The sequence below is a fragment of the Polypterus senegalus genome, chromosome 1 (genome assembly GCF_016835505.1).
Source record: "Polypterus senegalus isolate Bchr_013 chromosome 1, ASM1683550v1, whole genome shotgun sequence".
NCBI lineage: Eukaryota > Metazoa > Chordata > Cladistia > Polypteriformes > Polypteridae > Polypterus > Polypterus senegalus.
In genome coordinates, this window is record NC_053154.1 from 166682368 (window position 1) to 166695168 (window position 12801).

The 12801-nt window shown below is 39.1% G+C and overlaps 1 protein-coding gene across 2 annotated transcripts in view; it reads right to left on the bottom strand.

Moving 5' to 3' along the window:
- ngef (neuronal guanine nucleotide exchange factor) overlaps window positions 1-12586 on the bottom strand; it is a 112177-nt gene extending 99591 nt beyond the window's left edge. For both annotated transcript variants that reach the window (XM_039762307.1, XM_039762301.1), the window contains exons 1-2: window positions 12467-12586; window positions 11867-12178 (exon numbers count right to left, since the gene is read on the bottom strand). In XM_039762307.1, the coding sequence (XP_039618241.1) occupies window positions 11867-12140 (274 nt within the window). In that variant the 5' untranslated portion in view covers window positions 12141-12178; window positions 12467-12586. The remainder of the gene's footprint in view (window positions 1-11866; window positions 12179-12466) is intronic.
- Between the last annotated feature and the right edge of the window lie 215 nt (window positions 12587-12801).

Sequence of the window (12801 nt, forward strand, 5' to 3'; positions counted from 1 at the left end):
TGCGACCCAGCAGGTGGTATATATATATCCCTCTCCACTGCAGCGTGCGGTCTCCCGGTCCATCAGTTTCGGCTAAGGTACATCACAGGGTGCTCGACACCATCGGCGCTTTGGCTCAGCCGCGGCACCCAGGCCTGTGTCCGGCGTCGGTCTGGAAAAATAAGCGGGGCCCAAAATGAGGCGTCCGTAACACAGGTGCCGGCGTTAGGGCCTTCTTTAGGTATATATATATAAGGAACAAACGGCGGTATATATATATACTTTGGAGCTCTGTGGCGCACCTACATATACAGCTATGCAGTAGATGCATACACATTTTAATAATAACGTAACATGATTGACAATGTAATTGTTTTGTCATTGTCATGAGTGTTGCTGGCATATATATATACATATACATATATACACATACTGTATATATACACACACACATATATACATACTGTATATACAACATATACATATCTACATATATACTGTATATACACATATATACACAAATCTACATATATATATCTACATATATATATTAGGGGTGGGACTCGATTAAAAAAATTAATCCAATTAATTAGAGGCTGTGTAAGAATTAATCTTGATTAATCGTATGTAATCGCACACGTAAATTTGCCCCAAATCGCAAATGTTTTTTTTTAATTTAAAACGGTTTTAGTGGGCTTACAGAATCAAATAATAGACATGGACATGAATATTGTAAACTGAAGCTGTTTTAATTTCTGAAAAAAAAAAAAGCTTTTAAACTGCATTTGAATTCAAAACAGAAACAAAAATATCATCCCTGGTTAAAATTGGGCAGACTTAAAAAGTAGTTTAAGTACATTTTCAGAATAGTATTGTCTTTAAATAATAATAACCAAAATTTCAACATAAAGTGCAGTTTTTCTTCTTAAAAAAATAAGTCAGAAACATAAAAGGTAATTTGACCAACTTAATCTTTAAACTCTGAGTAACATTAGCCAAAATTATTTTGTACATTAGGCTAAAACAGTGTGATCATTGAACATTTTGTAATTAGATGTATTTAGAATTACTAACGGTCACGGAAGTCCAATGATCCCCAGTAAGAGCCACAAAGTCCGCTTTCTGTAATGCATCTAATTTTGCTTGCTTTTCAGTGTGCACAAAACCATGCTTTTATCAAGGCTTCGCTCGGGTAGTCGAAATGATCAGTTGTAGGAACGCGCTTTATTCCGACTCTAACATTTTTGTAGCTGTGATGTGTGCATCAGTGTAATGGATGTACCAGGAAATCATGCATTGACAAAAGTTCCCGCTTGCTTGGAATTGAAAGTGTGATTAAATGCGCTATTTTTAACGCTGCTATGGAGTACATGCATCGAAGCTTCTCAGCTGTGCTTGTGCTAAGAAAGGGAAAATTTTAAAAATAACGTAACATGATTCTCGTTAACCTAATATTTTTCATACGCCCCAAACCAAGGAGATGCTAAGGTAAAATGAATCAGGTAGCGCGCATATACTCAGTGCATCCCTCTCAGGAATCGAACCTCGGCGTTAGAGGCTAAGACTCTACAATTAGCCACAGCGTGTGGCTTGTCTATGCTAAAGTATATATTGTAGATCGGGTATATATATACATTTATATATATATATACCCGTGTACGCAGTGGAGAAGTAGAAGTTATGAAAAGAAAAGGGAACATTTTAAAAATAACGTAACATGATTGTCAATATACAGTAATTGTTTTGTGAGTGTTATTGAATGTTGCTGTCATCAAGGATTTGATTATCATTATTTCTTTCAATCAGGCTCGTATTTGTAGGATGTGTTCAAGTTACATTCCGTGTTTGTCAATCGCTGTAAAGATAAGAGGTTTCATTCATCGATTAGTTCCTTACTGCATCAATAAACAGCTCGCCTTCCTTTTATCTGTGATGTGACAAACTGCATGCACGCTTTTTTTTTTACGCTGTCTTCCTTTAGCAGGACATTCACTTTTTCCACCGTGTGCTTTGTTTCCGCAGTAGCTGCACTTATGAATATGATTGTATGTATAAGACGCTTCATATTTTTTTGCTGCCTTCTCAATTGTGTAATTCGGTTTTTGTTCAGCACTCTTTGGAACTGTTGCTTTTTGTCTGCGCATTGCGTCAGTTCACGTGAGCCGCTTGGTGTTCTTGCATCGAAGGTTCCCAGCTGTACTGGTGCCATCTCGTAATGTCAGCTAAGACCCGCACTTAAAAGTTTCTCTCGCAGTTTCAATGAGTTTGTGCCAAACACCACCCTGACCATCTCATCTTCCTCTGCATAAGCACAGTCCTTCACCCGTGAACATTTACCGGCAGTGTTTGTATTGGATTGCCGCTGATGGACGGCCTTATATGGGCAGGCACTAAATTACAAACGCTAGTGGCAGCCTGTCTATGAACTTAATTTAATATAAACTTACGGTTCACGCCGTGCTTTGTTTCCGCAGTAGCTGTACTTATGAATATGCTTGTATGCATCATTTGCTTCATAATGTTTTTCTGCCTTCTCAATTGTGAAATGGCGCTTTGTGCTCATCGCTGTTTGGAGTTCTTCCTTGTTCTCTACGTGACTTACATAGGAGGCGTGATGATGTCACACTAAACTCCCCCCGCCATCTCCAACTCAAGACTCCATTACATTATATGGGGAAAAATAGCTTCCAGTTATGACCCTTATGCGTAGAATTTCGAAATGAAACCTGCCCAACTTTTGTAAGTAAGCTGTAAGGAATAAGCCTGCCAAATTTCAGCCTTCTACCTACACGGGAAGTTGGAGAATTAGTGATGAGTCAGTGAGTCAGTGAGTGAGTGAGTGAGTGAGTGAGTGAGGGCTTTGCCTTTTATTAGTATATATATATATATATATATATATATATATATTTATGACAGCAACACTCATAACAATGACAAAACAATTACATTGACAATCATGTTACGTTATTTTCAAAATGTTTCCTTTTCTTTTCTTTACTTTAACACACTACTTCTCCGCTAAGCTGGTATTTTGTTATATATATATATATATATATATATATATATATATATATATATATATATATATATATATATTGTCACACACATGTGCATGGTAGACAGCTACAGGGCCTGAACGAGAATAATTCTACACCAGACGAGGGGGTGACAAAGTACACTGACTCTTTATCTCACTTCACTGCAGACATTATGGGAAATTCTGCCTGGCCCTGATGACGTCACTTCTGGTTCCGGTCCTGATGACACCACTTCCTGTACCGGCCCCATTGAAGACGTAATTTCCCTTTCCTGGCCTTTAAAGCCGCCATCTTTTTGCTATCAAGTCAGTTCTGTTTTAAACTCCGATATGTACAAATCAGTACAATTATTATTCCTATTTTGCAGCCAGGAAATAATATATGGGTGGCTGCCCCAAACCTTTCTATGGATTTTTGTTGAATTTTGTGACAATATATAAATATTGCAAATGTACATGAAAAGAGGCAAGAGGTTCCCTGCTTACACAAGGATCTGAGCATAGGATTCCATCTGAAGAGTGAGTACACTGGCATCCCAGCAGGAGGCCAGCTTGAAAAATGGACAGGGGGAGCTGAATTGCTCCATCTACATGCTCCTCTGAACTGATAGTTGGCAGCAATCACTGAGTCATGTAAACCAGTGGACTGCTGCAGGGCTTGCTGGGAGTTGTAGTGATGTAGAGCAGCCCAAATGGGGTCCCTGGGTGCCTCCAGGGGGTGCAACTAGGAGCTGTGCTCCTTGGCTTTTGGAGTTTTCAATTGACCTGAAAGCATTTCCATCAGGCTATGCCCTGGCACCATAAATACTTCTTGGTCCAAGATAAAAGGAACCACTCAACTTCATCTAGGAGAGTTGGAGTCAGGTAGAAGTAGACAAAGCTCGCTTGGGAAAGTGGAGGAGAAGAAGCAATAGAGGAAGAAAGAAAGAATTTGGATTTGTGTTGGTGTGTATTAAAGAAGCCTTTTGTAATATATATATATATATATATATATATATACAGTATATAAAATTGGGGTGTGCCCCCTGGCTGTCTTTGGAGGCCCAACCCTCTGTCGATAGCACATTGTGCTCACTATTGGTGCACAGTGGAATGTTTTGTTATACGAAAAAATAAATAAATAAATAACCTTTTTAACAATATTTCACACAGGGTGGACCCCAGATATATCACAATTTCCTTACTGCAAGACAGCCACACATGGCTTCTTGGCTGCTTGTTGACTCTACCAATACTGTTCTTAATGGAGCAGATGTATATGATATATATATTTTTTATGTAGTCAAGTTATAGTTGGTTGTATTGCCATGACAGTATCATTGTTGTATTCTCCTAATGAAGATGAAAAAATGATATATAGATGTATACTATATAATGTAAGGTGTTGAAGAAAAATGAGCATTGCTTAAAAATGTTGAATGATTTAGCTAATCTTGTTTTGTATAGAGTAGATTTGGAAAAATGTGAGAATGAATAAATGAGCCTTGAAATAAGCTAACACTCTGTCCTGCCTTGCACCTTGTGCTGCTCATCTGTTACATTGAATGGTTTTGAATAATAATTCATCTGAAATCTGAAATGAATTATGAGGTTTCTGTGCCTAAAAGATATGACCAATGCTACCCTGCCATTGTCGGCTATGAGTTTGTCAATATGGGATTGTGTTTTGTTCCCCTTGAGTTTGTGATTACACCCATTGTTTTTCAGTGCTCATTGAGAGCTAATACCACATTAAGCTGTTGTGGTTTGTTTGGTAGAAAGAATTGTCCAAAAAGACAAGGCAAGTTTTTGTTAATAACTGGTAAATAACACCCTCTCAGTAGGAGAAACCAGGAGAACTGTTGTTACACAGACAAGGGTCTTGACAGGTGTGAAATACCCTGCGGTGCTCCAGTATTGGCTGAACACTGAAATCAGACTCTAGTACAGTACTTTGAAATACACCAAAATCAGCTGTAGAGAACACTAACTTAGGATATGCACATTTTAAATAGATGAATACCATAATATATGAGCACAGAATCTAAATAGAAAAGCTACGCCACCTTGTAGTTCTGACCAGTGTCACGCAGAGCAGCTATTTTTCATGACACATTATGCACTTTGTGAAAAAGACCTCTAGAGCTTCAATCTTTTCCAAATGATTGCTGAGTGCCTTTATACCGATTTAGGCCTCCTCCTGTCAGCCGCTGCACAATCCTGCTGACTATTGGAAGCAGAAGTCTTCTCAATTACTCTGCCACAGATACATTTCAATAACGTTCTTGTTTATTGAGCAACAACAGGAAAACCATACATTAAGAGCTTAACAAGACTGATGAGCTCACTTTCTCAAGATTATGGGGCACAGGAAAGAGATCAAAACAGAAATACAAACTGAAGACAAGATGTGTCTAGCTTCCTGCCGCTCCCACCCCAATCTCTACCAGTATTACAATATCAGCAATCACTTTCTCACTCTTCATCATCACAGAGATGTTACTCTGGTTTAGGTCTTTCCTGTGTCTTTGCCCTTCTTGATTTCTCTTCCCACCTTACTGACAAGCTGTTACCACCTCATCATCTAGTCCCATCGAACACATGAAGAACTTGCTGCACTTTGTGATAGTGCCTTCTTGTTAACTCAGTATTGGAAATTCTAAAATATATTTTTCAGGGATTGTGATAATTTTAACTTTCTTGTTTTCAGTGGTCCATAAGATTAATTAGGGTCTGCCATGCCTCCCTTTTAGTTTGGAATTTATGTCTAGTCAAATATGAAACACAGCTCTTAATCATGATAACCAAAACTATCTGAAAGAAAAGGATTATCCTAAACCTATCCTAATGAGATTTCCTAACTTGCATTAGTTTTGGCATTTTTCTGTAAGTTCTTCAGTTTTAAATTGTATACGGGATAGTGGAAATGTGATGATGTCACATGTCATGTTGCCATTAAACCATATGACCAGCGATGGACATAGTTGCTAGCAACAATATGTTGAAATCAACCAGAAAAATATTATGACACATTAAGAAAATACACCACAGAGTGCCAAGGGGTGACATCATGCATCTTTTTGCAGTTGATTCATGTCACTGACAATGAATGCCATTATAACCACAATGACAGTGCCCATGAAAGTAAATAATGGTGTGCCCAAATATGAAAACACTAAATTAAAAAACTGCTAAATAGTTCTAATAACACATACCAAAACAACATAAACCCATTCAGGATGATACCACAGACATTCCCAATACAAGCCAGAAGAGCAAAATATATGTGGTACACTGCTGCTACCTAGCACATGTATACTGAACTCCAACTCTCATAGTCTTCCAAGGAATCTCTGAGAATTTGAAACTTGAACTTCCTCTCCTGGGGTCAGATGTATAAAAAATACATGGATTTAATCATGAAACTATGTGTACATATAGAAAATCAGCAAAATGTGTACACCAAAGCAAAAATTGGATTTAGAATGCCTGGTATATGCGCATTTCTGTGCAAAACAAAACTTCTGTGCACTGCAAAACATTCTATTTGATAAATTTTTTTAATCAATAATGTTCACATTTGGCTTGTTACTATAAGTTACTATTATTTTTAAATGATTTTTTAAAGTTGAACTGAAGATATGCTGTTGTCCCTGTGTGGAGTTTGCATGTTCTCCCCACATCTGGGTGGGATTCCTGTGGTTGCTCCGCTCTCCTCCCACAGTCGAAAAACATGAAGGTTAGGTGAACTTGTGAAGCAGATCACTTGTCACTGGCATAATATGTTTGCAACAGCAGGAGGAAGGGGCTTGTTCTCTGATTCCTGCATGTGAATGGCTTTTGTAAATGCCCTATTATTCCAGATATACAGATGTGACAGGTGCAGTGGATTCAGGTAAAACACTTAACATATGCCAGCTGTCAGGCTTTTAATGACAATCATCATCATGAATGTTTTCACATTCAGGGATGGATGAAGCTGCTGGGTGAAAGAGCCACCCAGGGGGACTACTGTGTAGCCGGTCCAAGTGGAATCTCAAGTGTCACACCAATGACTTCTCCATGTGTCATCAATGTGTCCAGCAGTGCCCACATCCTAGTAGATGTGGTACTGCTGATGCAAAGTAACATGATCACAGCCATCCAAGAAGTGAGCCCAAGGAAATCAGAGGGGTATTAACAGAAATATGTGAGTCATTAAAAGATTTTGCTAGAAAATGTAGCTGTGCACCTGTTTGTTCATTTCACAAGGGACTCTTCACTGCTGCCTTACAGAGGGAAGAGTAGTGGGTGGGGAGCAGAGACATCTGGCTCCATATCAATGAGGTCAAGGGTTTGGAAGATAATTATGCTGTCCCACAATAATTATGTAGCACAGTACATACAGTCATTTTCCTGCAGACCTTCACTGGCCTGATGCTTCCAGACCTTCAAGCAGCACCAAACAAGCTATTTTATGTCATACGTTTAGTTTATGAATAGGCTATATGGCATGATATTTATAATTTTCAGCATACAGGGAGTGCATCTCACTTGCATTTTTATCTAATGCAGTTACTACAATAGCTGATTGCATTGAGAATCCTGAGAAGTGATAACAGGAAGCTGATATAAGCTGAGAGAAACCCAAGTAAATGCTTCAGTTCAAATACGCAGTATTGACCCTCTTAAAAGGCAACTCCAATAGATTCTATTCATCATATTCATCACTTTTGATATTTAATGTGTTAGGCATTTCAACACACATTATGATAACAGTTTGGAAATATGAATTACTTTATGCAGGAGTCGTCATTTATGTGGGTTGTCTGCATTTCCCTTTGTTTATTAAGGGTGTCATCATTTCCCACTTTTTCGAAAATGTTGTGTACGGGTTGGTTAGCATCGCTGCAAAGATACTGAAGTTCGCACATCAAGTTTTCTTTTGCATGAAAAGTTGCATACACACATTTCGGGCCTCTTTTTGTGCATATCCAAGTTTTATAAATCTGACCCCCTGTCCCTTTGTGTTCCCCAAAGTTCTCAGTTTTCAATGAGCAGTTAGCATTCTCTGCCATATTCTGCCAGCTGGAACTCTATGATCATGTTTTAACTGTTCCATTTTTGTTAGAATGAAGCTGAATGCTTTAGTGAGCAGAAAAAAAGATTCATACTGTGGTACTGATAAAGTTGAATTGTTTGAATAAGAGCACAAGAGCAAACAAGAACAATGGAAGAGTTGGAGTCCGAGTCTCAAGGCGAGGGCAGATTTGGAAGAATGTCACATTGCAAAGTAGCCTGGTGAAGCCATTTGAACTTTTTCCCACTTTTAAGAATTTTTTTATATATTAGAAATTAGAAATGTATGGCATTTAATCCCAGAACCTACTAATATAATCCAAATAACTTCTGTAAAAGAGTTTAGACAAACCAGAAACAAAAATAGTACAGGTTAATAAATGTAATAAATTGTGCAATACAAGCTTTAATGTACTTTTGTAACCCAGAAGGAAAACAATAATGAATGGCTTTAATCTTTCTGGCCCATACTGACCTGTGGTTGAGGTGTGGCAGGGTGTGAGAAAGGGGAGAGGCAGTGTAGGATTTCATAAAAAGAAAGAGAGAAGGAAAAGGAGAAGGGAGAGTGAAAGCTGAAGAGAGAAGCTGAAAGCACATGGTGGACAAGGACTTTTAGCAGATGGACAGGAGACATGGCATTCACAGTCAGAGACTGATGGGCCCCTGGAAAGAAGAGCGAGTTCATGTTTAGCTGAACTCACTAAGATGGTTGGACTCTGCACTTTAGATCAAGCAGCCCAAGCTCACAATCAGCACCTTTGAGTGAGGGTATGAACCCATGTAGAGAAAACTTCTTACTGGTGACTCTGTTAGTATAGTGGGGTGCTGCTGTTGACACACTGGGGGGGAAATGGAACACCAACCAAAAAACACAACTGGAATGAAATCTGTGATTTAGGATTAGGGAATATTTTCTAGAGGTTAGTGAAATATGGTGAAAAAAGAGAGGTACATATCTTTTGAAAATGTCTGAGAAATCTGTAGCCTTTTGTAAACCCAAAAGTGAAAGCTGTCCTTTTCCTGAGAGAGGGAGAATTAAGTGGAAAGATGTGTGACATCTTAATGGCAATGGTGACAATATAAAGAGAAAGAGAGAGAACAAAAACCAGATGTGAATCAAACATCAGGGATACTAATGTTTGGAGTGCTTTACTATGGAATAAAGTTTGCAATTTAATTTTAAAAGACTATGACATTTAGAATATAAGCAAAGGGCCATCAAGGCAGTTTTTTAGCTCTATGCTCTCATGGAGACTTCCCAGTTTGAATTGGGAACTTTAGTAATTGTTTGAAGCTTTCGTCTCTTCATGTCTTTTATGCGTGTATGAATTTCTTGGCTTGTGTTGAAAATTGTTATCTTCAGTGTGCATAGTGAGGTTTGTGAAATTAAGTCTGTAAACAGCTCTTACATTCATGGGTTTATTTTTGGATTAAGATGGATCGAAGATAAATAGGTGGCTAGAATGGGGATGGTGTTTATAAAGTTCATCATAACATAACATAACATAACAAGACGACTACAAAGACCGACAGTTTTTTTATTTCCAACGTTGATATGGGATGGACACCCCATGCTGCTTTAAGGAGTAGCTGTGTATTTTCTCAAGGGCAATGTGAGATTCACTGCAATTCCATATAGCGTTCTTCATGGTAATGATGTTAAAAAGGCCAGGGTGCACCCCACTATGAACTATAAACCCTGCACAACTCACTCTAAACAGTCAGATGCATTATGATGTTCTTTTGATAATTTTCATTTTGGTTTTCTGATTTTAATTTTTACTTTTGGCTATCGATTTTTACTTAGCGAATTTGGTTTTGTGTTTATTTCCATTGCCTTTGTTTTTGCTCCTGTTTTGTATTCTTAGTCTTGGAATTTTGGACTATTTGCTCACCTGTTTCTATCTGGTTTATTTATTTTAATAATACTGTTTTCATTTAGGCCAGTAGTTTTGGCAGAACCCCTCTCCCTTTTTGGGCTTTTTGAGTCCTAAAGCCTGTTTTAAAGATTTTAGGCCTTTGGCTCCCTTCTTCCTGCATTTTGGGCCCAAAGCACAACTAAGTTTCATCCTTGCTTTGTGCCAAGTGACCTTGAGAAACGCTGAGACCACCTATGAGCCTGAATGGGATTAAGCAGGTTTCAGAATGTATATATGCACACATATTTCTGTTAGTTATGCTGCAAAATACAAATTATATAAAATGTGTCCAGTTTGATACTAAAAACATGCTTATTTATCAAGTACAATTGGAAGAGCTGAGCATTATTTTTAAAAATATAATTTTTATTACCTTATATACTGTAAGCACTATAGCAGATAAGCAATTTTTTTGCTTCTATTAAATAAAATGGAGTTACTACATTCTTCTTCATCATGATGTCTCTTGATCAGAGATGAAAGTAGGAATTTATTTGTTTTTCTGCACACATGACACAACTACTACTACTGGTGCTACAAAACCAAAAGGGATATTTTGTACTTTAGCGCCTGATTTAAAATCTTCCTTCAAAAAGGCTGCTTCTCTCATTTGCCTGGAACAGTGGTCTTCCTAAGTTTGCCTGACTATCAAAACCTTGCACCAGAGTTAATACGTAAATATGACTGAATGTATGTAGTCTAGGGCAGCACGGTGGCGCAGTGGTAGCGCTGCTGCCTCGCAGTTAGGAGACCCGGGTTTGCTTCCCGGGTCCTCCCTGCGTGGAGTTTGCATGTTCTCCCCGTGTCTGCCTGGGTTTCCTCCGGGCACTCCGGTTTCCTCCCACAATCCAAAGACATGCAGGTTAGGTGGATTGGCGATTCTAAATTGGCCCTAGTGTGTGCTTGGTGTGTGGGTGTGTTTGTGTGTGTCCTGCGGTGGGTTGGCACCCTGCCCAGGATTGGTTCCTGCCTTGTGCCCTGTGTTGGCTGGGATTGGCTCCAGCAGACCCCCGTGACCCTGTATTCGGATTCAGCGGGTTAGAAAATGGATGGATGGATGTATGTAGTCTATAGGAGACCTCAGAGATGAAACCAGCAGCACAGGAAGGTTATTTATATGCTAGGTTTGAACCTGACAACTAAGCACTGTTAGCACGTAGTACATCTCACAGTACCTTACTGAAACAATTTCCCATTTACGTATTCACTCAGTCATTTTTGGTATCTTCTTGTATTTTGATTCTTCATTATTGGGTACTAAAGCCTTCTCCAGGATCAACTGGTAGAAGGTACAATGTCACACAGGACAAAGTTGCCAGTCAAATAAAGAGTACATTCAAAAAAGAGTTGTCAATCAACCCTAGCAGTCCCAGGACTGGAAGGAAGTTTGAATGCCAAGGGCACAGGGACAGCTTACATACAGTACTCAGCATAGGTGGCACCTCCATGTAGAATGAAACCCGGGGTCCTAGCAATGCAAGGTGATAATGCTACCTGGGGCACTAATCTGAAATGAGCATTCATTCATTCATTTATTCATAACATGAGCCCATTCATCTACTCATTTTCAGAACCTGTCCAAGCTCAAAGGGACAACCTGGTCCTAAATGCAGCAGCAACTACAGGGTATGCACCTTTGCTAAGTCATACTAGCGCAATTGAAGGTCACCAGTAATCCTAATAGGCACATTTTCAGATGAGACAGGAAAGCAACATCCTAGAAAAATCAAACACACAGAATTACAGCTTGACAAACAAGCCACACAAAAGGCATTTCCAAAGGACACAGAATTGTGGGCCGAGGCCTGGGACACAGCATCAGCACCCACAGTAACACTGCCCTAACCCCGTTAATTAAAAAGAAGGACTAAAATACTGTGAAAGGCTTGCTTACGGTCAGAGTGTCCTTGCTCCTTGTTTGAGACTGATTTAATGGGCTTTCTCCTCATTGACCTGTAAAACTTAGAATTCCGGTGAATGGGAATAGGACCATTTCCTGGTAGTTCCAGTTGGCTGCCATCAGCACCCTGGGGTCCATCATCTAAACATTCCATTTCCAATGGTTGGCCGGAGGACTCCCTGCCCACGTCAGGTGTCGTTCTCGCATAATTTGTTGGCATTCCAGAGAGTTCGACTGACTCCATATTCTTGTCCTTTGATTCAACCATTTATCAGATGGTCTCAACATTAGCTCCTCATCCCAGGACTAAAAACAGATTGACAAACAAAAGCATTAGAAATACTCATCATTTGTTCCTGATAAGATTTTTTGAAGTAATCAAACTTAGTAGAGCATTTGTTTTGTTAAGATTGAAGGCACAGAACTTCCCATTGTTTCACAGTACTGCTACATTCCTTAGATCTTCTAATCAGCTTGTGAACGGATTTGAAATCATTAATTACAATATCATACATCCTTAAATACACAAGCTTGGATTACCGTATTCCTGTATTGTAAGATTTTATGTGTGACTAGAAAAGAAGCGAGCCTTACCTCCCTGTCAGAACTGCCCCCATTTAGTTCCAAATCCCATGCAAGTAGCCAGACATTTAATAATGTGTCGACAATCTGAAAGCTTGGTAACTGTAACCACCAGCACTCACCTCCCAGGCGACCGTGAGTAATTAGTCACTCAATACCTTTTATCAAGTGGCTGCCAAAGGTCGTTACTCTCTACCTTTCAGTTGCGTAATGCCATGAAATGCCAGTGCACGCGCAGCAGGAAAACTTGTTCTGTCAAATGCCTTCTTTTGTTTTACTTTCCCCTTCTTTTATTGTTATAAAAGTAATTAGGTCAGAAAGGAGATGGTGACACCTACTGCTAATAT